Source organism: Carlito syrichta, unplaced genomic scaffold, assembly GCF_000164805.1.
Source record: "Carlito syrichta isolate Samal-C Ts95f unplaced genomic scaffold, Tarsius_syrichta-2.0.1 Scaffold304335, whole genome shotgun sequence".
Lineage (NCBI taxonomy): Eukaryota > Metazoa > Chordata > Mammalia > Primates > Tarsiidae > Carlito > Carlito syrichta.
Window position 1 is genome coordinate 458,696 of NW_007248431.1, and position 24,293 is coordinate 482,988.

General features: G+C 49.7%; 2 protein-coding genes across 2 annotated transcripts in view; both read right to left on the bottom strand.

Annotated features, from left to right (window-relative positions):
• Positions 1-19,954, bottom strand: part of RTL10 (retrotransposon Gag like 10) — a 23,774-nt gene extending 3,820 nt beyond the window's left edge. Inside the window, 4 exon segments of the mRNA XM_008059708.2 lie at positions 390-617; positions 1,024-1,094; positions 19,525-19,615; positions 19,902-19,954. Of these exon segments, the coding sequence (XP_008057899.2) occupies positions 390-617; positions 1,024-1,094; positions 19,525-19,615; positions 19,902-19,954 (443 nt within the window).
• Positions 19,329-24,293, bottom strand: part of TXNRD2 (thioredoxin reductase 2) — a 45,375-nt gene continuing 40,410 nt past the window's right edge. Inside the window, exons 13-16 of the mRNA XM_008059689.2 lie at positions 22,651-22,722; positions 22,365-22,462; positions 20,394-20,587; positions 19,329-19,615 (exon numbers count right to left, since the gene is read on the bottom strand). Coding sequence (XP_008057880.1) covers positions 20,464-20,587; positions 22,365-22,462; positions 22,651-22,722 — 294 coding nt within the window. The 3' untranslated portion in view covers positions 19,329-19,615; positions 20,394-20,463. The remainder of the gene's footprint in view (positions 19,616-20,393; positions 20,588-22,364; positions 22,463-22,650; positions 22,723-24,293) is intronic.

Below are 24,293 nucleotides of genomic sequence, written 5' to 3' on the forward strand. Positions count from 1 at the left end.
GCCGTGGGGCCGTGTCCGCGCAGGGCGCCCCTGGGTCCTGCCAACGCGGCAGCGGCGTGCTGGGTGATGGGAGCTCACGGTCCCCTGCCGCGCCAGCGTCACGAGAGCAGGCGGGCCACGTGCGCAGGCGTGGGCGGGCGGGCCAGAGCAGCTCTTGTTGCGAGCCTCCCGATGGGCAGTGGACAGGGGCCCCTCGCGTCCGGGAAGTCTGGACCCTGTTGCTGCGGAGACCGAGGGGCTGATGCAACCTCAGTCCGCGACTACTGCCCCGGAGTCAGCTTATCGCAGGGGTCTGCTGAGATCCGGGCCGGGGCCGAGGCCATTAAGGAGGGTTGGACCTCAAGGGCGCTCCCCCAACGCGGCGTGCCCGGGGCACCCCAGCTACGCACCCGTGCTGCACCCCGGGTGGGCCTGGCGCTGGCTCCCCCGACTCGGGTGCGGCGCTCTTCCCCGGCAGGGCTGGGCCCCCTCGCCGTGGGGTGGGCTGGTGTTGCCCTCCTTGGCCGAAGCGCCCAGAGAGGACGGTGAGGGCGGGCTGCCAAGGTTCCCCACGGGCCGGCGCCCAGACCGTGGGAAGAGCCGCCGAGGTTGGGGCGCTGTGCACCTCATGGCTCCGGCTGGAAGAGGGGCAGACGGGTGTGCCCACGGGCCAAGGCCGTGGATCGGCCGAGAGTCCCTGGGGCGTGGGAGGCCGGGCACGAGGGAGCCCACGTAACGCCGGCTCCCCTTGCCCCGGCCCAGTGACTCCTTTCATGAGAAGTCTCTGAAACGTTATCTGCATTTACACCCGAACTTGCTCGCTTTGATCCTTGAAATGCGAATCAAAGATCATATTGTACCTTCCCCTGTCTGCGGGGATTTCAGCCGCCTGGGCCAAAAATAATAAAAGTGGCACCCAGCCAGTAAACGCCTCCTTGAAGTGGGAATGAGACTTGGATTTTTCGGTTGTATCTTTCCTAATTGACCTGATAATTTAAACTTCCTCCCTCAAGGGAGAGGGGGAGTTCCACAGATTGGGCTTACCTCAGGCTGCAGGCAGCTCCGCTCCACCGCCGGCGGAGAATGGGCAGAGCCTTGTGCAGAGACCGATCCAGCTGGGTCAGAAAAGACCTTTTTCAGACCAAATTGCCTCCCCGCCCCCGCCCCCCAGGGCCATATTGTGTGTATGCTAGTCACGTTCGGGTCAGCGGCAGACTACATATACATCCAGTAAGCTAAGGTTAATTCATCATCGAAGAAAAAAATACGTTTTTTTAGAAACTTAGTGTGACCTAAGTGTCCAATGTCTATACAGTATGGATGGTAATGTCCTAGGCCTTCACACTCACCACTCATACTGACTTACCCAGAGCAACTTCCAGTGGTGCAGGCTCCATTCATGTCAAGTTTCCTATCCAAGTGGACTGTTCTTTATCGTTTAGACCATATTTTTCCTGTCTCTTTTATGTTTGGACCCACAAATCCTTGCCATTGTGTTACAGTTGCCTACAGTATTCCATACAGTTACATGCTATACTGGTTTGTAGGCTAGGAGCCATAGGCTAGACCATACAGCCTAGCTGTGCAGTAGGCTGTGCTATCTAAGTGTGCACGCTCTGATGTTCACACAACAACCAAATCACCTAACGGCACAGAAAATAACCAGTTGTCGGCAAGGATATGACTGGAACCCCAGTGTATTGTTGGTGCAAATATAAAATGGTGCCGCAGCTGTGGAAAACATTTCAGAATATATCCTGGTCCTTGATAAACGTATCTTTTTTTATTGTAGTAAAATATATTTAACAGAATTTACCATTTCAGCCATTTTTAGGTGTACAATTCAGGGGCCTTAAGTACGTTTGTATTGTGTAACCATTACCACTATCTATTTCGAGAATTTCACCACCCCAGAAACTCTACTCATTAAACACAAACTCCTCTGTGCCTCCAGCCCCTGGCACCTGCCATCTACTTCTTGTCTCTGAATTTGAATACCCCAAGTACCTCATTAAAGCAGAGGTTATAGCCGGGCTCGGTTGGTCAGCCTGTAATCCCACGCTTTGGGAGGCTGAGGTGAGTGGATTGCCTGAGCCCGCGGGTTTGAGACCCGCCTGGGCAGCGAGACCTCATCTCTACAATAAATCAAAATGAGCCGGGTGTGGTATCGCGTGCCAGTAGTTCCAGCTACTCGGCAGGCTGAGGCGGAAGGATCACCGGAGCCCAGCAGGTCAAGGCTGCAGTGGCCGGGAGCGGTCACTGCACTCCAGTCTAGGTGACAGAGTGAGACTCCAACTCAAAAAACAAACAAACAAACAAAACAGAGGTTACATGACAAATAAAGGACATTATTTGTCCTTTTCTGACTGGCTTATTTCACTCAGCAAAATGTCCTCAAAGTTCATCCATGTTGTAGCATGTGTCAGAATTTCCTTATTTTTTAACGCTGAATAGTATTCCATTGTGTGTATCTGTTTGTCAGTGGACACAGGTTATTTCTACCTTTTGTCTACTGTGAGTATGCTGCTATGAACAGTAGTCACAAGTGTATGTGTTCCTGCTTTCAGTGCTCTTAGGTATATACTTAAAGAGTAAAATTGCCAAATCATATGGTAATCTTTTGTTTAACTTTAGAGATCACCAAACGGGCCAAGGACGCGTGGTTCAAGCCTGTAATCACAGCTCTTTGGGAGGCCGACGGGGAAAGGATTGGCTGAGCCCAGGGGTTTGAGACCAGCCTGGGAAACGCGGTGAGACCTCGTTTCTACAATTAAAAAAAAAAAAAACTAGCCAACCACAGTAGCCTACGCCTGTGGTTCCAGCTACTTGGAAGGCTGAAGCGGAAGAATTGCCTGAGCCCAGCAGGTCGAGACTGCAGTGGCCATAAGCGTGCTAACTGCACTCCAGCCTGGGTGATAGACTGAGACTCCCAACTCTAAAAAAAAACCCAAAATACAGAAAATCAGTTGAAAAAAGAAGAAGAAGAAATTACCAAACTGTTTTCCACAGCTGCTGCACCATTTTACATTCGTACCAACAGTACACTGGGTTCCAGTCTCTCCATATCCTTGCCAAAAGTTAGTTATTTTCTGTTTTGTTTTCTTTTTTGTAGCAGCCATCCTAATGGGTGTGAAGTGATATCTCACTGTGATTTGTATTTGCTTCCCTGATGCCTAGTGATGCCGAGCATCTTTTCCTGTTTATTGGCCATTTGTATATCTTCACTGGAAAAATGTCTATTCAACTCCAGTGCCCATTTTTTAATTGGGTTTTTGTTGTTGAATTGTTGGGATTTTCTATATATTCTGGATATTGATCCCTTATCAGGTATATGATTGTATTTCTCTCATTCTGTAGACTGCCTTTTCAATTTCTTGATAGCGTCCTTTGATATGCAGAAATTTTTAATTTTCATTAAGTCCAATTTGTCTATTTGTTGTTGTTCCCTGTACTTTGGGGGTTACATCAAAATTATTGCCAAATCCAGTGTTGTGAAGCTTTGGCCCTGTGTTTTCTTCTAAGAGTTGTATAACTTTCAGTCTTAAGGTCTTTCAGTCATTTAAGTATTTGATTCATTTTGAGTTAATTTTTGTATATAGCCTTAGGTAAGAGTTCAGCTTCATTCTTTTGCATGTTGATATCCAGCTGTCCTAGCACCTTTGTTGAAAAGACTGTCCTTTCTATCTGGCACCCTTGTGGAAGATCATTTGACCATATACGTGAGGTCTGTTACTGGGCTGTCTATTCTGTTCCATTGGTCTGTGTGTGTGTCTTTATGCCAGGACCTCAGAGCCTTAATGACTATAGCTTTGTAGTACATTTTGAAATCAGGAAATGCAAGGCCTCTAAGTTTATTCTTTTCCAAGGTTGTTTTGGCTATTAGGAGTCCCTTGAGATTCCATATGAATTTTAGGATAAGTTTTTCTAATTCTGAAAAAAACACCACTTAAATTTTAATAGGAATTTCTTTGGGTAGTTGGCATGCAGACAATATTAATCTTCCAATTCATAAACACGGGATGTCTTTCCACTGAAATTATTTCTTCTTTAATTTCTTTCTGCAATGTTTTGTAATTTTCAGTATACACGTTTTTCACCTCCTTGGTTAAGTTGATTGATATTTTATTCTTTTTTATATTATTTAAATGAAACTGTTCATTTCCTTCCCAAAATGTTTATTAGTACTATATGTAAAAATACAACTGATTTCTGTATTTTGGTTTTGTATTCTACAACTTTGTTTAATTTTTTATTAGCTCTAACAAGTGTTTTTGTAGAATTTTGAGCACTTTTTACATATAAGATTATATCACCTGTGAACAGAAATAATTTTACTTCTTCCTTTGCCTTTTATTTCCTTTTCTCGCCTAACTGCTCTGACCAGGACTTCCGGTACAACATGGAATAGAAGTGGCCAACACAGGCATCCTTGTCTTGTTCCTGATCTTAGAGGAAAGGTTTTTGGGTCTCACCACTGAATGTGAGGTTCGCTGAGGGCTTTTCACATATGAGCTTGGTCATATTGAGGCAGAATTCTTCTATTCCTAGTTTATGGAGCATTTTTATTATGAAAAGGTATTGTACTTTGTCAAGTGCTTTTTTTGTCTTCTTTATATTAACATAGTGTATTACATTAATTTCTATGTATATATATATTTTTTGAGTTGGAGTCTCACTGTCGCCCAGACTGGAGTGCAGTGGCATGCTCCCAGTCACCGCAGCCTCAACCTGCTGGGCTCCGGTGGTCCTTCCACCTCAGCCTTCCAAGTAGCTGGAACTACAGGTACGTGCTATCACGCCCAGCTATTTTTTAAATTTATTGTAGAGATGAGGTCTCGCCAAGTTGTCCAGGCGGGTCTTGAACCCACGGGCTCAAGCAATCCACTTACCTCAACCTCCCAAAGCGTGGGATTACAGGCTGAGCCACCGAGCCCGGCTTCTATGTATATTTTTTAAACTGATTTTAACTTCCATGTGGGCTGGCTCTTTCACAGACCCCAGTGCTGCCTTTTCACCCACACAGCGGGGTAAACTAACTTTGTAGAGAGCTCACCCAGTGCCTAGCACATGATGACAGGTTCTCATTGGATGATGAAAAGTATCAGCCCATTTCACAGATGGAGAAGCTGGGTACGGCATGCCTTGCCCAAGGAATGGTAAACTTGTGTAAAGTACTGGATGTAACTGTTTGAACTTGAAAACCCAGAGGCGGTAGTCACGGGGAAGGCATTCAAATGAGGACTTTGTTTCTGAGATATTTAGGGTTGAAGTACTAGGGGCCAGGAATAAGCAGGGACACACAGCACAGGAGGATAATGCCAGCTGCCCAAGGACTATCAGCCTCTTGAGCCCTTGTCTGTGCTCCTTGTGCTTGGATCTGCATGAGGAGCCTTTCCCAGAGCCAGCCAGTGGATGTCTGTGCCCAGAACCAGCAGTGGCAGGGTCTCTCTGTTCACCCAGACACCTTGTTGTCCCACCAGAAACGTTCCAGAAAATGGGAACTGAATCCTTCTCAGAGGTCCCAATGTCATCTTCCTGTCCTGCTGGTGGGGCTACAGCCTACATGTTGAGTATGGATATTTCAGAGACTTCCCATCTTAGTGAGCAGCTGGGCACCCAAGCCCAGTAGCACTAGTGTTGTCTTTATGGGTTTCCTTCCATTCTTTTTTTAAAATCTAGGTAAGATTTACTATAGTGGATGGCACAGATCTTTTTTTTTTAGTTGGAGTCTCACACTGTCGCCCAGACTGGAGTGCCGTGGCACACTTCTGGCCACCACAGCTTCGACCTGCTGGGCTCTGGCGATCCTTCCATCTCAGCCTTCCAAATAGCCAGAACTGCAGCCAGGGTGGGTCTCGAACCCTCAAACTCAGGCAATCCACTTGCTTCAGCCTCCCAAAGTACTGGGATTACATTACAGGCTGAGCCACCGAGCCCGGAGGCACAGATCTTAGTAACAAAGTTTCGTAAGCTTTGGACACATGGATCACTGCCACATACATGTAAGTGCAGAACATTCCACTCCCCAGCAAGTGCCCTTGGGCCCCATGCCTCACAGGTACTGCTGTGGTTTCTACCCCACAGCTTTATTTTGCTCATTCTTACAAATGGAGCCCTACAGCATAGACTCATGGGCATCTGGCTTTTATCAGTCAATATAGCATTTGTAGCATGCATCCATGCTGCAGTTGCATAGTTGCCTTTGTCCTGATTGCTGTGTGGTGTCCCATTACATGTTTTGTATGGCCATCCTTTCTTTTCTTTTTCTTTCTTTTTAATTTTTTTTAAGTCAGGGTCTCACTCTGTCACTATGTCACCAAGGTTGGAGTGCAGTGGAAAGATCAGGGCTCACCACAGCATCAACCTCCTGGGTTCAGGTGATCCTTCCACCCCAACCTCCCAAGTAGCATGCCACCTTGCTCAGCTAATTTTTTTGTTTTGTAGAGATGAGGTCTCACTGTGTTGCCTCGGCTGTTCTCGAGCTCCTGGCCTCAAGCATTTTTCCTGCCTCATCTTCCCAAAGTGATGGGATTACTGGAGTAAGCCACCACACCCAGCTGGCCATCCTTCTATTGGTGGACTTTCTGGTGGTTTCTGGTTTGGAGCTATTATGAATGAAGCTGCTATGAGCATTCTTGAGCAAGTTATTTCTGTGCATGTAGGGTTTCATCTCTTAGGGGTAAATATCTAGGAGTGGACTTGCTGGGTAGGTGCGTAAGAAACTGCCAGGAGTTTTCCACAGTGGCTGAAAATGTCTCTTACACATCCTCCAGCATTGTGTGAGAATTCCAGTTGCTCCACAGCTTCACCACTCTGTATGGTCAGTCTTTTAGATTTTCCTCATTCTGTTGGGAATGGAGTGGTCTCCCACTGTAGTTTTGATCTGCATTTCCCTGATAACCTAATGATGTCCATGATTTTATGTGGTTATCATCTTTTAGTAATTTGCAAGAGTTTTTTGGTAAACATTCTGAATAAAAATCTTTGTCAATATATATGTATTGCAAATACTTTTTCCTAATCTGTCACTTGTCTATTCATTTCTTGGTAATGTCTTTTAAAGAGCAGTTTTATATTTTGATGGCTAGTGCTTTTTGTTCCCTCAGAAACTTTGCTACCCCAATGTCATGAAGATCTCCTTCTGTGTTTATTTCTAGAAATTCATTTATTTCAGCTTCTCCATGCAGGTCTGCATTGTGTTTTGAATTGTTTTTGTGTATGATGTGACTGTGGGGTTGAGGTTCATTTTGCTCCTTGAGAACATCCCATTTTTCTAGCACCATTCATTAAAAAGACTCTCCTCTTCCCCACTGAATTGCCTTGACACTTTTGTTAAAATCCAGGTACCACATTTGTGTGGGTCTACTTTGGGACCCTCTGTTGTGTTCTATTGATCTTTGTCTATAGGACAAAGGCATACTGTACTGATAATTACTGCAGCTTTATAATGACACTTGAAACCAGATAGTCTTCCAATTCTGTTTTCCTTTTTCAAAATTGTTTTGGTTATTCTAGTTATTTTGCATTTCCATGTAAAATTTAGAATCAACTTGTCGATTTCTTTTAAAAAAATCAGCCTATCAATTTCTCATGGAGTTTTTATTGAGGTTATGTTGAATCTATAGATAAATTTGAGAACATCTTAACAATTATCTAGTCTTCCAATCCATGAACAGATTATATCTCTTCATTTATTTAGGCTTTCATTAATTTCTTTCAGGAATTTTTATAATTTTTAGTATACAGGTTAGGATATATTTTATTAAATCTGTCTCTACACATTTTATGTTTTTTGATGCTATTGTAAATGGTACCTTTTAATCATCACATGTTCTCACTCACGTGGAAGCTAAAAAAATTGATCTCATAGAAATAAAAAGTAGGATCAGAGGATACTAGAGGCTGGGAAAGGGTAGGAAAAAGGGAGGATGGGGAGAGATCTGTGAAAGGACCAAAATTACAGCTAAATAAGAGAATAAGTTGTAGTGGTCTCTAGCACTGTACGATGACTGCAGTCAACAATAATACATAGTTTCAAATAGCTAGAAGGAGTTGAATGTTTCCAACACAAAGAAACAAATATGAGAACTGATGATATGCTAGTTACCTTGATCTGATCACTATATTATAGGTATGTATCATTTAAATTTAGGTAAGATTTACTACAGTAGATGGCACAGATCTTAATAGCAGTTTCATGAGTTTTGGACACATGGATAACCGCCATATACAAGTAAGTGTAGAACATTCCACTTTCGATACATAGTGATGTAGACATCACTATGTACCCATGAATGTGTATAATTATTGTCGATTAAAATTTTTTTAAATTTCACTTTCCAGTTGTTCATTGCTAGTATATAAAAATAGAATTTATGTTTTTATCTTGAGCTTTTGCTAAATTCATTTGTTAGTTCTAGTAGTAGTTTTATAGATTCCTAGGATTTTCCAGTTATATAATCATATCTACAATTAAAGACAACCGAGCTTGCTTGCTTTCACATGTATATGCATATATGTGACATTTGCATGTGTGTCTATAATGTGTATATTGTATGTACACACATGTACTACAGATATGCAGGGGCTTTTTGTTTTTGCCTTGGCCAGGCAGGACCTTCAGTAACAGTTCAATGAAAACGCTTGAATAGCCAAACAATTTTGAAAAAGGAAAACAGAATTGGAGGACTTACACAATGACTTGTTCCTAATCTTGGGTGGAAAGTGTTTGGTCTTCCACCATTAAGTATGAAGTTAGCTGTAGATGTTTCTCCTAGAAGCCTTTTTATCAGGTTGAGGGAGTTTCCTTTAAGTTCTAGTTCACTGAGGGTTTTGTTTTTTCATGAATGGATGTTGAATGCAATCAACTGCTTTTTCTCTATTGACATGAACACAATATTTTTCTTTGTTATTCTGTTAATGTGACAAACTACATTGATTGAATGTTGAATGTAAAACCATATTGCATTCCTGGGATAAATCTGCTTGGCCATGATGAATTATTTGTATGGAGCACTCTAAGAGTTTATGCTATACATCTTTAATAGCCAGGTTCAGTATGCTCACATTTTGTTAAGAGCCTTTGCTTCTGTGTTCTTGGGGGATATCTGTTTGTAATTTTCTTTGCTTATAATGTCTTCATCTGGTTTTCATATCAGAGTATTGGTGGCATCATAAAATGAGTTTGGAAGTTTCTCCCCCCTCTATTTTATGAAAGCATTGGTGTAAGATTGGTATTATTTCATCCTTAAATGTTTGGCCGGATGCAGTGGCTCATGCCTGTAATCCCAGCACTTTGGGAGGCCAAGGCAGGAGGATCACTTGAAGACAAGAATTTGAGAGAAGCCTGGGTAAAAGAGTGAGACCGTCTCTGTTTAAAAAAAAAAATTATCCCAGTGTGGTGTCACATGCCTGTGGTCCCATCTACTCAGGAGGCTGAGGTGGGAGAGTCACTTGAGCCCAGGAGTTCAAGGCCTCAGTAAGCCAAGATTGTACCATTGTACTCTGGCCTGGGTGACAGAGCAAGACCCTGTCTCTTAAGAAAAAAATGAAATTAATCGATGAAACCATCTGAGCCTGGAGTTTACTTTCTAGGATAGTTTCTAATGAAGAATTGAATTATGTTAATAGATATAGGACTACTCATGTTTTCTACTTGTGTAAATCAAGGAATCTGTCCATTTTATCCATTTCAAGTTTGTTGAACTAAATTTGTTCATAATTATCCTTTTACTGCCTATAGTCTCTGTTACAAATGTTTCTTCTTTCATACCTGATACTGGTTACTTTGTTTTTTTACAACCAACATTTTTACCTTATTTTCTTCATAATTTGTTTTCTGTGTTATTGATTTCCCTTTTTTACTTCTATTTCCATTCTTGTATTTACTTTGGTTTAATTTGCACTTCTTTTTCTGGTTTCTTAAGGAAGTTGCTTAGGTAATGGACTGTCGTTATTGATTTTTATTGTTATGTCCCAGGATGTGGTCTGTTTGGTGGAAGTTCCACTGACTCTTGAAAAGAATCTGAGGAGGAAAACAATGTTGATGAATGGTGGTGGGAATCTGGCACAATTACTTTGGAAAAACTCTTTGGCATTCTTACACTGCTAAAGATATACCTACCTATGACCTAGCCAGTTCACTCCTAGATGTCTGTCCAAGAGAAATGAAAACATATATCCACACAAAGATGTATAACAAAGAGTTACACATTGTTATTCATTGCAGTCATTGGCAATAGCCAAAAACAACCCAAATATCTACCTGTAGGTGAGTGGATAAATAAAATTGGCATGTCTGTACAACAGTAGCTCACCAAGTGAGAGGAGCCAGCTACTGACCCAGCTACTGGCTTTTCAGATGTACCTCTTTGTATTTTATTTAGTGGTTGCTCTAAGAATTTATGCTATACATCTTTAATAGCTTGTAATGTATGAGAGTTAATATTGTACCACTTCTCATTAAGTGTAAAAACCTTGCACATGTATAATTCCATTTGAAACTATGTTTTCACTATTGTTGTCATACTTTTTTCAATAATATAATGCCAACCACACGTGGTTATAATTCCTGTTTTAAGTAATCTTCATCTTTTAAAGAAAATAAGAGAAGGGAAAAGGCAGCATTTTAAATTTACCTACATATTGACCACTGCTGGGACACTTCATTTCTGTCAGTCTGTTTCCACTTGATGCGATCTCCCTTCTGCCTGAAGACTTACTTCTTGCAGCAATTCTTACAGTGCAGGTCTGCCGGTGAGAAATAATCTCAGCTGTCTTTATCTGAGAATGTCTTTACTTCTCTCTGGTGTTGGAATAATATGTTTACAGCATGTAGATTTCTGGGTTGACTTTTTTTCCTTTCTGTCCACTCATTGTTTTCTCATGTGAAGTCAGACATATGTAATGTATCCTGGCTACTTTCAAGGTTTTGTCCTAATCTTAGGTTTTCAGGAGTTTGATTATGATATGCCTGGCTGTGTTTTCTTTAAGCTTATACTGCATGGGGCTTTGCTGAGATTCTTGAATCTGTAAGTTGATGCTTTTCACTAAATTCATGAAATTTTAAATCATTTTTATTTTTATTTTTTTCTGCACCATTCTGTCTCTTCTCTTTGTCTGACATTATGTTTGACTTTTTAATATTGTCTCTCAGGTGCCTTAGGCTCTGTTTTGTTATCGTTGTTTTGAATCTTATAACTTTCTATTCTTTTTATTGGAGAACTTTAAAAATATGTCAAGTTCATTGACCCTTTCTGCCATCACCAGTCTATTCTTAAGAACAGTTATATCTCATCTAGTTAATTATTCATTATTTTACTTTTCCATTCTAGAATTTTCATTTAGTTTTCTAGCATAGTTTCCATTTCTCTGTTGCAGTGTTCTCTTTACATTCATTTTTTTCCTTTGAGTACCATTTTTAGTACATAAACATATTCATAATAGCTGTGTTTAGATTTATTCTGACATCTGAATCATCTTGGGGCTAGTTTCTATTAACTGCTTTTGCTCTTGGTGAGAAATCACATTGTAATGTTGCCTTGAATGTCTAGTAATTTTAATTGCTTTCTGCACATTGTGAATGGCACTCTGTAGAGGTTCTAGATTCTGTTATCTTCTTTTGAAGAGTGTTGACTTTTGTTCTAGTAGGCCTTCCATTTTGAATTTTTGGAGGCTTGGTCTTACGTTTGTTAGAATGAATCTGTTGCAGTTTTGCCTTTAGTCTTCAGGCAAATCCTTTAGTCCTGGTACATAATTCTTTCTCCTAAGGCATGCTTTTTGTGGTTTCAATGGTTGGATTCCAGCTAGTTTCTAATCACTTTTGGTTGATCTTCAGTGCCTCAGGCAGTTGTCTTTTCTGTTTTGTCTAGAGTGGATCATTGTTATATGTGAAAAAGTTAGCCTTCTATAAGCTACTCAGTCATCACTCAAGCCAACACCTCTGTATGTTTCTTTTACAAGCACCAGTCCAGCTGTGCCTGCTTTGTGATTGGGATACACAGGGTGCCTGACAAATGCATGGAACAGGTGTGGTATCCTGCCCATCTTGCATGGTAGGAGGCTCTCATACATAAGAACCAGGAAAAGGTAAACTAAATGAGGTCATCTAAGCCACACCGTTCTTTTCACAGACTCATAGTGTGTGCAGAGCTCATGTCCTTGGTTCTTGCAGAACAGGGCACCATGGGTATTAAAAAATAGAAAAAATATGACTGGGTATAGTGACTCACACCTGTAATCCCAGAACTTTGGGAGGCTGAGGTGGGAGTTCAAGACCAGCCTGGGCAATATAGTGAGATCCCTGTCTCTACAAAAATTTAAAAATTTAGCCTCCCTGGCCACTTGGGAGGTGAAGCAGAAGGATCACTTGAGTCCAGGAGTTTGAGACTGCAATGAGTTATGACTAGGCCACTTTACTCCAGGCTGGATGACAGAGTGAGAAACCCTGTTTCTAGATTAAAGAAAAGGAAACATAACATAAAGCTTTCATGCCATGCTTGACAACCATACTTTAAGTACCTACTCTGTGCCAGGCTCCATGCTGGGGTCAAAGATGTAAAGTGAGGCTTTAGGGCAAGAGAGAAAGATATCCTTTGGGGTAAAAGAGAAAGTGTTTTGTGGGAACCCTGAGCAGGGCCCTCACCTTGCCAGCTATCAGGGAAGGCTTCCTGGAGGGAGACCCTGCACCACATCTCAGCCACTGAGGGAGGTTAGCCAGGGCAGAAGGGTAGAGCATAGCTCTGGGCTGAGGGACCAGCATAGGCACAAGCACAAAGGCCGGATGAGACCAGGGGCCAGAGAAAGTTCAAGGTGTAGTGAGAGGAGTGTCTCCACTCACTGAACGCCCCCATCGCAGCAGCCTGGACTTCATAACAGCCTCGGAGGGAGGGGTGGATCAGAGCTTGTCCGCCCTGGAGGCAGGGCTCATCCCCGCTGTGTGTGAGCCTCCTGGTGCAGCCTCCCGCCCCAACATACCTGAGCACCAGGGAGCTGGCAGGCACAGCACCTTCTGAGAGAATGAGGCAGTGGATGGAGACTGCCTTGCAAAGTGTGGGCTGATGTGAACCACGTGCTCCCTTTATTCACGGTCTCCCCCACAAGACTTTGAAAATCAAATACTCCCCGAGCTATGGAAACCCAACCACTGGCTGATTGTTAGGACTTTATTATGATAGTCACTCGGCCCAATTCCAGCTCCACGAGCGGAAACAATGAGCCATTGAGGCCTTGTGGCGGTCTCTCCTCCCATCCACCCTCTCCTACAGGCAGAGACCCGGTGAGGCCTTGGTGGAGAGGGCATAAGACCCTAGGCCCAGCCACACCATCGCACCCACGGGGCTCCTGGGGGGTCCAGGCCTCAGTCTCCTCACTCATCAGGCCAGAGGCCTGGAGAAAACAGATCCGGACGTTGCCATGTTCTCCTGACATCCTGTCCCCTGTTGTGACCTCACAGGTCAGGAGCTAATTGTATCTGCTTCAGGGAAACCTACGGGTGTGAAAATTCTTCAGCACGGCTGGAGACACACAAGGTGCCGCTAACTGTCCTCACCCTGCATGGCCTGGATACCTCACTCATTCAATTAGAGAGAAGGAGTCAGCTCCCACCCTGTGCTCATGCACATACCCAGAACCCAGAGCAAGCTAGCCCTGGAAGCCTGTGGGTCGGAGGCCAGCAGTCAGGGCAGGGAGCTGGGCCCAGCTGGCTCCAACCCCAGCTGTTGTGTAACGAGGTCACACAGTCTCTTGTTTAGGGTCCCACTTTATTCCCAAGCATTTGGTGTTATTTGATCATCCGTTATAAGCCAAAAAGATCCCGATTTTACTAGAAAACCACAAGGCCCTATCCCTGTCCCACGAAACTCTAGAGGCCAAGACCTTGCCAGGTTTGAGCTGGGCCTGCCTCACCCATGGTTCCTGCTGTTGCTGCTGGCTTTGAACTTCCTCCCTGGGAAGAAGCCACGGCAGGCCCAGCAAGGCGGCCAAGGGTCCGGCCATTTCCTAAACTCTCAAGGTTATCAGGGCTGGGTGTTCACTCCTGAGGGTGCCCAGTGCCTGCCCTGCCCCTAGTGGGCTCACAAAAGGCACACAGGAAGAAGTCCTCTTGCTGCCCACCAAGAAGTCCCAGTTTGCCCCCTCAGATGGCGCTGGGAAGGTTCTGGGAACCCTGGCTTGGGTTTCAGGATTAGAGTAACCTGAGCACCATAAACTGCATCAGGGCTAGGATTACACAGGCTTGGGTCTAAGATGCCTGGCGGGCCCTGCAGGCAGCCTCCTTACTGTCCTAACAGGCACAGGTGTTTGGCTGGGGACCAGAGTGCACAAGGCTCTCGGAACCCTCAGGTAGCAGGACCAAAAACTAGGGAACTTTTGAGGAGCTGGACCACGAGGACAAGGGATAGAAGAGTGGACAGCAGGAGTGAGAAGGGGTTGTTTGGGTGGTTCTTCAGGAAAGTGTGAAAGGCTTGGGACACCAGGCTGAGATCTGAAGGTTGTGGCTCTGACTGTTTCCAAGACCAAGCTCACTGGGATTGAGAAGCAACATCTGGAAAATGGGCCCAAAGTCTCATCTCTCCTCTTTCTAGAGTTTCCCGAAAGATCTGTCTTGGGTGTCAACAGCAGCAAGACCCAGCATATGGTGGACCTGGACCACAAGGCAGTGGGCCACGTACTGTGTGTGGACAGGTAGAGGCATCTGAGTCCTCATCTCCTGGTGCATGCAGACAGGCTTGGCTGCTATGCTCTGATTCTGAGAACCCATGGCACCAGCCCGAGCTGGATGCTGGTCACAGGCTGCGGGAGCTCAGGGTGCCAGCTGCACGTCCTGAGCCCTTGGCAAAACTTCACCCTGTCACTGTGTTTCTGGGAGCAGGATGTGATGGCACCAGCCATACCTGCAGGGCTTGGAGGTGGGCCCTGCAGCCTGTGGCTGCTGTGGGGCAACTCCAAGGAGAACCTGGGCATGGCGGCCTGGGTTCCCTATACCTCCACTGCCCCAGACCCGGGTCCTTCAGTCACCTCCATTTCCATTATCAGTCTCGGCATCTCTGGCCTGCTGAAGAATCTTCTGTCCAGCTGTTTCCCAAGCAGAGTGTTTTGGTCTATGGGTGGACAGCCCTTGCCCGCCTGCAGCTCCACCCTCATCAGCCCATCTGAGGGGCACCTGCAGCTCTCTCCCCAAAGTTGGCCCTGTGGGAGCTGGGTACCAGCCTGGGTAGGGAGCTGGGCAGAGCTAGGTCTGCACAGCACTGAGGGAGCCCCCAGCCTGCCTGGAAGACCCCAGAAGAGAAGCCCCTGGCATAGTGGTGCATCAGGGTGCCCCTTAGTTGGATGTGCAGAGGGGCATGGGAGATCCTGCCTGCCTGCCTTCTGCTCTGGATGGCAGCCGGGACACTGGCATACCTCCTTGCCTGGTACAGGAAGGACCTAAGGCAGCTCCTGGAGCTGTGCATGCCCGGCCAGAGAGCTCGGGTTAAGATGATGGCAGAGGAAGGGGAAACAAGGTGGGGCACAGACTGCCTGTCTGACTGTGGGCTTCCACTGGCCCTGATGAAGAGGGCCGGGAGGCATGAAGGAGCGAGGCAGAAGCAGGCCAGCCCAAAGACATCAGTGGCCCCTTCCTCAGCCTGTGGTACCTCTAGGGGGTCTTCTGTGTTGGTGGCCCCACTGGGACAGGCTTGGGGTTGCTGCCTGAGGCTCCACAAAAGCCCAGGGAGAAAGGTCTGGAAACCTCTCTAAGCAGTCAGTAAGCTTCCCATGCCAAATCTAGCAGGTGAGAGGCAGAGGCAGGGGTCAGGGCCCTAAGTGGGCAGACAGGGTCCCCAGTGGCGTGGGGGCCTCCAGTCCAGGCCCTGCTGGAACAGTCCTGCGTAGTGGGATGCTAGAGCTGTGGAAGGGGCAGCACCCCACCCACATTCTCTGCTCCACATTCTCTGCTCCAGTGTGGGTTGGGCACAGGTCCACAGCTCCCCAGGCCAGGCAAGAGTCCGCAGCCTGACTTTGGAGCCAGGAGGAGGCATCTGCTCTGAGGCTGGGGGCCACCCCCAGGAACAAGACCTGGCTCAGGTCTGTCTGGATGGAGTATCAGTTCAGACAGAGATGCTTCCTGATGGGGCTGTGTCTTCACAGAAATGTGCTCTGGCCTTGGTGGGCACTGAGCTTGGGCTTTGGCACCTGACGGGCCTGTGCCACCTGCCCTCGCCACCTAGTGCCCTCTGCTTGCCTCAGACAGGGACCCACTGCTGCTTTCCACTCACTCGGGTAGGGGATCTCTGTCCAGAGTCTGGCAAGACCAACTCATGTTGACCCTCTTGTGCCCCATGACCAGGACCAGGGGTGGGTGTCAGGAAGGAGGGTGGACAGATGAGCAGAGGCCAGGGCCCTCCTCCAGAATAGGGGTACCCAGGGACCCTGGAGGGAGGGGAAATGGCTCCCAGAGGGACACAGGGTGAAGGGAGCATCCTGGGACTGGGAGTGTGGGCAGCTCTGAGCTCAGGGAGGCAGGAACAGCCCCCATCTGCCACCCAGCAAAGACAGACACACTTCTCAAGATGTCACCGTAGGAGCCAGATGCCAACCTGTGTCCTCCCAGGGAGACATGAGTGTGGGGCAGTGACAACATGAGGAAGGAGCCAGAACCAGGTGTGTACAGGTGCCTGGAGCCCAAACAGGGTCTGGAGGGGTCTATGTGGCCTCATGGCCCCACCCTGACAAGTATACTTTCTAGCCACTTCTGGGTGTTCCTTGGGCAGGGTCCTGGGTGGCCTGAGCTTTGTACCTAATGGATGAGGGACAGGTGGGGCTCCAGGTCTGCCCCCTAGACCTGCTACACCTTGGGGAGGGGCTGGAGCCCAGGGGCCTGGCAGCAACTTGTGCTGCTACACCAGGCTGGGGCCTGTGGGCGGAGCCCAACCTCAGGACCGGGCTCAGGCAGTGGCAGCCCTGCCTGATGGCAGCTGCTTCTCACAGGGACAACTCCGCCTACAAAGCCAGCACAGGCAGACACAGAGGTCATGTCACAGCCAGGTAAGCCCAGCCAAGACACTGGCCTCCAAGGCTGCCGCTTAAAGCTGGGGGTCCCAGTGTCCTGTGGTTTGCTGGGGTAGAGGGCTGCAGTCTGAGCATCTCATCACCCATCCCTCATGAACCCATGACCCCCTGCTGCACCCCTGCCACCTGTCCCAGACCCCTCCTCAAAGCCCCCGCAGACCCTGGCCTCCCCTGTGGCACCCTAGAGCCTAGGATGTCCCTGTAGCTGCATGTCACCCCTTCTCTGTGAGTTGGCTTCCTAGGGGACCTTGGGACCTGCCCAATATCATGCCGGGGGCTGGGGCTGGGGCCCAGAGAGGGTGTGTACCCCGCCCCACTTCAGAGGGAGGGTAAGGCAGAGTGGAGTCTCTCTGCCGGAGTGGCGGTCCCCGCCCCTCCTCTCCCTCCCATGTCCTTGCGCAATCTGGAGCCACAGCTGAAGTGTGCACGACGTCGCCGGGGGTAATTGCAGGTTGCACAGAACAATCCGAGGAATTAAAATCATATTTTCATTGCACCATAAAAACATGCAAAGGCAGTGGGAAGGCGGCCCCGGGGCCAGGTGGAGAGCACCTGGCCTGTGGCGCTCCAGCCCCTCCCTGCACTCTCCAGGAGGAGGAACAGGGCAGGGGCGGGTCCAGAACAGGGCTGGGCGTACCCAGGGACACAGGGATAGAAACCACTGCCAGCCCACATACCCACCCTGCCCTGAGTGTGGCCCAAGAATCTAGGGAGCAGCCTGGGGACGCGATAGGTCAACACACACTGCCCTTCCCTTGCTCTGGGCCAGTGTCCCACCAACAGTGGGGTGTGGAACGCATCAGTGCCTGCTGATACAACACCTGGCCTTGAGGGCCCCGAGGGGGCTGCAGCCCAAAGCATGTAGTGACTGACTTTCAGTTGGAACATCCCCTGCTCATGAGCTGGGCCAAATACCTGCCCGCTGCCCACTCCCCTCTGCAGTGGGAACCCCAGGTTCTGCAGCCTCTGGGATGTGTGCAGCAGCTGCTTCAGTCCCTCCTAGGTGATGACGTAGGACAGGGGAATGGACCAGACAGCGTGGAGAGAACAGAGGCTACACACAGCAGGGGTGCTGGTGTAAAATGTGTTCTGGGAAGAGGGGCACGCAGGGCAAACCACCTGGCAAGCCGGAAGGGACATTGACTATGGGTGGCCCTCCTGGTCGGGTGGGCAGGGAGGCGAGAGGCTCTGCCTGAGAGCCACGTGCTGTATCCTGAGGGCCCCACAGCTGTACCCCTTCTGTCATCACAAAAGCAACATGGCCATTTCAGGGGCCATGTGGGGCTGCTCCCAGGGCTGAGGAATCCACAGCCTCCCACCAACCCTACCCACCCACAGCCCTGGAGGCAGGTGTTAGCTGACACCCCCAGTCCAGCACTCTGCCTCCAAGGCAGGGAAGGCCTCAGCAGCCCAGAGGGAGCTCTCTCCCCAGGATCCGTGTGGGAGGCGGGTGCGCGACCAGCCGTGCGTTAAATGGGACACGGCTGATCTGGAGCTGCACTTGGAGGCCCAGCCCAGCACTTGGCATCTTAATTGGGCGTCTGAGAGCTCCACACGCTTCACACTGCGAGGCTCTGTGGCCCATTGAGGTGCAAGGCATTCCTTTGTGGCTGACAAGCAGGGTCCCATCCAGTGCATGCCGGCAGACTAAGTGATGTTTTCTTAAGGAAGACACGCGATCAGCCGCCGCTAAAGCCCCAGCACAATGCCGGCCCTGCCCGCGGCTGTCAGCGTGGTGTCTCGGCAGTGACTGACAGGCGCTCCCAGCCCATCAAGCCTCAATGCACAGGATTAGCCTAACGTAGCCGACCAGCCAACTTGGAGGGCCACAATGGGAACTCCTGAGGTGACTGACATTCGGGGACAGAGCATCTACAGCCCTGCCAACTCCTGTGGAGCCACTGTGGGTGGGATGCTCTAGGACAAAGCCCATGGCAGTAGCCACCCCTCCTGGGCACCTGCCAGGCACTGGGCAACCCTCCTTGCATGAAGTGCCAAGAACTTCGCAGTGGTCTGGGCAGAGGGTCCCCAGGGCAAAGCTCAGTAGGTATCTTTAGGCCCCAGGCTGAGCTGCAGAGGGGGGTGGGGGCGCTGCCTCCTGCTCCACCCCAGACCGCAGGCTGCTCCCTAACTCCGTGGTTGTTGGGGACTCGTGCCCAGGGCTGCCATGGCCCCGCTTACCCCGGGCCACCCTTATGGCAGGTCTTGGAAGTCACTCAGGTTCTGCAAGGAGGCTGGGGGGCTGGCTAGACCACACAGCTCAGGCAATCCCGGGAGTGTGTCAAGGACTCTGCAGGCAGAGCAAGCTTCAGGAAAACCTCTTTATTTGCACTCCAGAAATGCCAGGGGCTCAGACGTGAGCAGCCCACATGGTGGGTTTCTGCCCAGGTCGTCATCATCTGGCATCAGCACCTGGGGCCACTGGCTCAGGCAGGAGGGTGGGGGGCAAGAGGTTTGGGCATGAGGGCTGAGAGCCCCTGCCGTCCCTGTGGGGCACACAGGTCGTCTGTCCAGCACGTGCTCCATGCCAACTTTCTCACGGGCTGTCCAGGGGTAAGGCGAGGCCCACTGGGCCCAGCCGCCAACAGTCCTGCCAACAAAGGGAGAGGTCAGCACAGGCAGCCATACAAAGAGACCTTCTAGATGGTGAGGAGCGAGTCCCCATACAGTGCCCCCGCTCCTGGCTGCTGTGCCACAGGGAGCAGCGTAGTACTACCAAAATATTTTGAAATGATAAAAATGTGTAGTAAGCTCTTAACAAAACAGCTCTGACAGGTGTAAAATTCTGTTAAGGGTTTTCTCAGGGCATTCTTTGTCTGGAGAGGGCCATTGGTGTACAGGGTGCCTGAGTGCTCAGAGGGGCCGCCCCAGGATACCTCAGTGCCCCAGGGCCTCTAGAGCCTGCCCGCAGGCATCTGGAGGGAGCCATGACTCCATCAACAATCTCCAGCTCAGCCTGGAGAAAGGGGCCCCAAGGTACCCCAGTCTAGGAGAAGCCAATAGCTGGGGGCTCCATGGTAGGCTGGACCACAAAGGCCTGAGGGCACCCTGCCTCAGGGACCCAGTCTGGGCAAGGCTCAGGGATGCTCTGTCAGACTGAGAGACGGGGTGGCTCTGGCCATAGGCACCTCTGGGAGGGACATTTCATATCCATCTCCTCAGAATAGAGTTGCCATGGACAACACACTCCCGAGGCTTCCGGCAGTCCTTCTCCAGCAGCTCTGGCATGGGACGGGGCTTCCCTATTCCAGGCAACACGGGAGATGCAGCCTCACCATGCTCCTGGACAAAGTGTGTCTTGGTGGTGGCTCCCATACCCCTCACCACTTGCCCCGTCCTCATACATGACACCTGCCCCACCTGCGTACCTGGATCCATTCATGGAGTCTAGCGGTGTGGGCACCGTGTGCCTCGGCTGACAGGGACGGCAGCTTACCCTCAGCAGCCCGTCACGGTGGGGTCTAGGCCTGAGCGTTTGGAGATGCGCAGCCTGACCACCTCCTCAGAGCAGGTAGGATGGATGCCCACTGTCTGCATCACCTGCACATAGGAGGCCCCACACCTACACATGGGGGTGGGGAGATGGGTGAGGGGGTCATTGTGGGGATGCATGTCCATACCAGCCTGTCTCAGGAAGAGGGGCCTTGATGTGGCTGATTTCCTCACTGTCCCCAACCTCTTCTCCAGCCAGCAGCCAGGACATTCACCAACACCTGTTGGGCCGCCTGCCTCCCTCCCAGTAAATGCCCAGTGCCCGCCCCAGCCTTTCCTTGGCCTGCTCTGGCCTAGCCTCCTGCTGCTCTCCTTGCCAGGTACAGTCCCACATCGGGGCCACCTCCCTTGGCTCCTTGATGTTTTTTAGTTACACTTTAAATTTCTAAATTTTAAATTTCCAGGGCACAGGAGCTTTCTACTGTTTATTTTCATTTTCTTTTCCCGTGAATTTCCTATTCATGTTCTTTGTTTTTCTATTGAGTTGTTTACTCTACCACTTTATGATTATTATTGTTGACTTTTAAGAGCTCTTTGTATATTAAGGAAACCGGTTCTTTACAGTTGCATTATAAAAGGAGGTTGCCACATTTTTTTTGTTAGTTGTTCCTATCACCCAGGCTGGAGTGCAGTGACATGCTCATGACCACTGTAAACTTGACCTGCCGGGCTCAGGTAATCCTTCCAAGTAGCTGAAACTACAAGCATGTGCCGCCATGCCTGGCTAAGTTTTTGATTGATTGTAGATGAGAGGTCTTGCCAAGTTGCCCGGGCTGGTCTCAAACCCCTGGGTTCAGGCAATCCTCTCATCTCCACCTCCCAAAGTGCTGAGATTACAGGCATGAGCCACTGTGCCTAGTGGGGCTGCCACATTTTAACAGGCCCTTTTAGAAATTGTTCTGGAAGCTGAGTGTCAGTCCTGATAACAGAATCTACAGATGGTGATGGCCTCGTGGAAGGGCCAGGGCTCTCCTTGTTCCCTGTTGGCCTAAGAAACCCCAGGCCAGAGGTGGTGCTGTGAATGGTCTCGCCTGCTAGTACTTACATACAGGTCAGTGGGTCAGGCTCCAGGGGACACCCATAGCTGCTCTTCTTAAACCTAAGGCCAACACCCCTGTGGAATCTGCAGGACTCTTGCAGAGGCTCACAGCATTCTTTCACTGGTCACGCTGGACCGAAGTTCCAAATGTGGCTTTGCCACAGATTGCTCCGCAGCTTCAAGGTTGCAAACACGTGTCCCAGGACGAGCACACCTGGGCCCAGCTATCCCTGCTCCCCTCTGAGGTCCTTATGCTAGGAGAACCCCGCCATGAGTGATTGCACACATGTATGTGTGTGGGACTAGGAGGACCATGGTGGAGCAGGTGATGGGGTGGCCCTACTGAGGGTCCAGGCTGCTGAGGGTGTCCAGTCTGACTCTCCATCTCACTCACAAAGCCCTCCTTAGCCTTTCTGGGTATTGGCCTCGCTTCTCCGCTGGCTTTCTCCAGTTCCCAGGTCCCTGCTCACGATAGCCTGGGGACTCAGCCCGGAGAGCAAGGACCCCAACCCTGCTCATTCTGACTGTATTGAATGAAAAGTCCAGAACAGAGACCTGGAGCCACAGTAGCCCCCAGGCAGCCAACTACAGCGGCCATGCTGCAGGACTCTGGCTGGCAACGTTGCTGGAGGAGCTGTTTGTTATCCCTCACGTCTGCCCCTCTGAGGGCAGCCTGAAGACTCTTTGCTGCAGACACCGCAAGCCACGTAGAAGCAACATAAGACATGGTGACTCTCCACTGCAGTACTGCCAGCACTGAAGGGATACCAGCGTGTATCACAGAGCAGCAATGCTTTTGTGAACTTACTTGATCCCCAGAGCAAATCCTTGAGTAACTTCGCCAGCGTTGGGGCCAAGGAAGTGCAGGCCCAGCACCAGCTGTGGGGGCTCCCGGAGGCACACCATCTGAAAGCGCATGTCTCAGCCACAGCCACATGGCCTAGCCACCTGGCCACCCCACCCACCCATCCTGTCTGTCTACCTGGCTACCCTGCCCAGCTATTCTGCCTGGATGCCTGGCCCGTCCACCCAGCTCGGCTCTCCCCCACTCTCCTGTTGACCTCAGTGCCCAGCCTTGTCTGCAAGACACTCACCTTTATGTAACATTGGGATGCATCCCGTTCAGCCACCGTGAACTCCAGCGGTTTATAGTAGGCGTGATAAACCTGGTGACAGATAACCTGTGGAGTCAGTGGCTGTGCCAAAACAAGTCTATGGTGATTTGTAGCTCCAGCAGACTGTATGGCAGTGGCGCAGTAGGGACCTAGAACCATCCATTTGTCCCAAAGGTATGGTCTGGCGAGAGGTTTTGGCTTAGCTGGCTCCAGAGAGTGTCCCCCTCTCCCAAGTGCAGGCAGCTGGGGGCTGCTGCCATTCTGTGGGTGGACCCTATTCTACTGACACCCCTATAAACCACAGCAGCAGCGTGGGCACTAGGCTGTCCATACACTCCCACTAGGACACATCACAGAGCTCCAGGCTGGGCACCTGGTGCCCCCAGGGAGCACTGACAGTCAACGCAGACCCCACAACTGACGGTGGGGCAGGATGGGTGGGCGGGCGGCCACCCAGGCTCCCTCGGGCATCCTGGCGATTGGCCGGCCCTCACTTGAGTGAGGCGGCCGTGGCCACACTGGAGCTGTCGGACAAAGGCTTTCAGCACCCGCAAAGGGCTCGACAGTGTGTCCAAGGCTGCAGCAAATAAAAAATGAGCAGGGCCTCACATGTGCTGCACAGCTATTATTAATTAACAGAGCTTCAGAGAATATTGTTTTAGCAAAGACAGAATCGAAAAGAAAACAAACAAAGGGTATTTGGCCATTCGACATTGTGAAACATAAAACAACATCATAAAAAGTCATGAACATATGTCTCGGTGCACTCATGCTGAATCCAACAAAAACAGCAAATAGAGGGCCCGATGGTGGGGGCGGCCTGTCAGCCCATCCCACTGATGGAGAGAACTGGGCACAGGGAAGGGCCAGCCCTGGAGCCCAGGGCTCATTCCCATGGTCTGGGCCCTGCTACCCTGGCCACATGGGGTCTGATTTCTCTGGGCACCTGCAAGCTGCTGCTGCGAGATAAAGCCAGCCAGAGGTCTCTAGTACCCATGGCTGGCAGGCTCCTGAGCCCACATCTCTCCAGCCACCCCAGGGAGCCATGGTCTGCCTGCAGGAGCAGAGCCAAAATATTGCCCTGCCTGAAGAAAAGCCCCTTCCTCCAGGGTGAGTGCCTGAGTCTGGAATAGCCTGGAAAGAGAATAGGAGGCAGGAATGGCACAGGGTGGAGTTATGGTGAGGGGCAGGGGTGGAAGGAAGCAGAGGTCAGACCCCCAGGAGAAGCTTTTCCAGTAAGGAGAGATTTGTGCCCCTGCGATGTGGAGGAGACTACAGAGGTGCCGCCTGGCCCTGGTGCCTTCAAGGACAAGTAGTCTGCAGGCTGGAGTGGGCCTGTCACTTGGCCACCCTGGGATCCTGGCAGGGGAGCTGATGGCATCATGGTGGGGACCCTGATGGTACTGGGTGCGCCTGCAGTATGGCTGGGGGGGCAGAGCTGCGGGCTTCTGGGTGATGAGGCCTCTCTTTGGTGCCTCATTAGCCCCAGTTCAAGGCAGCCCACGGCCCTTTCCTTGTTACCATGACACAGGGTAGCAGGTAGCCACCAAGACCAGAGGCACCAAGGCCTGGACATTCTCTGAAGCCTGCCAGAGGCCTGGACCTCCTTTGTTTCCAGGGCT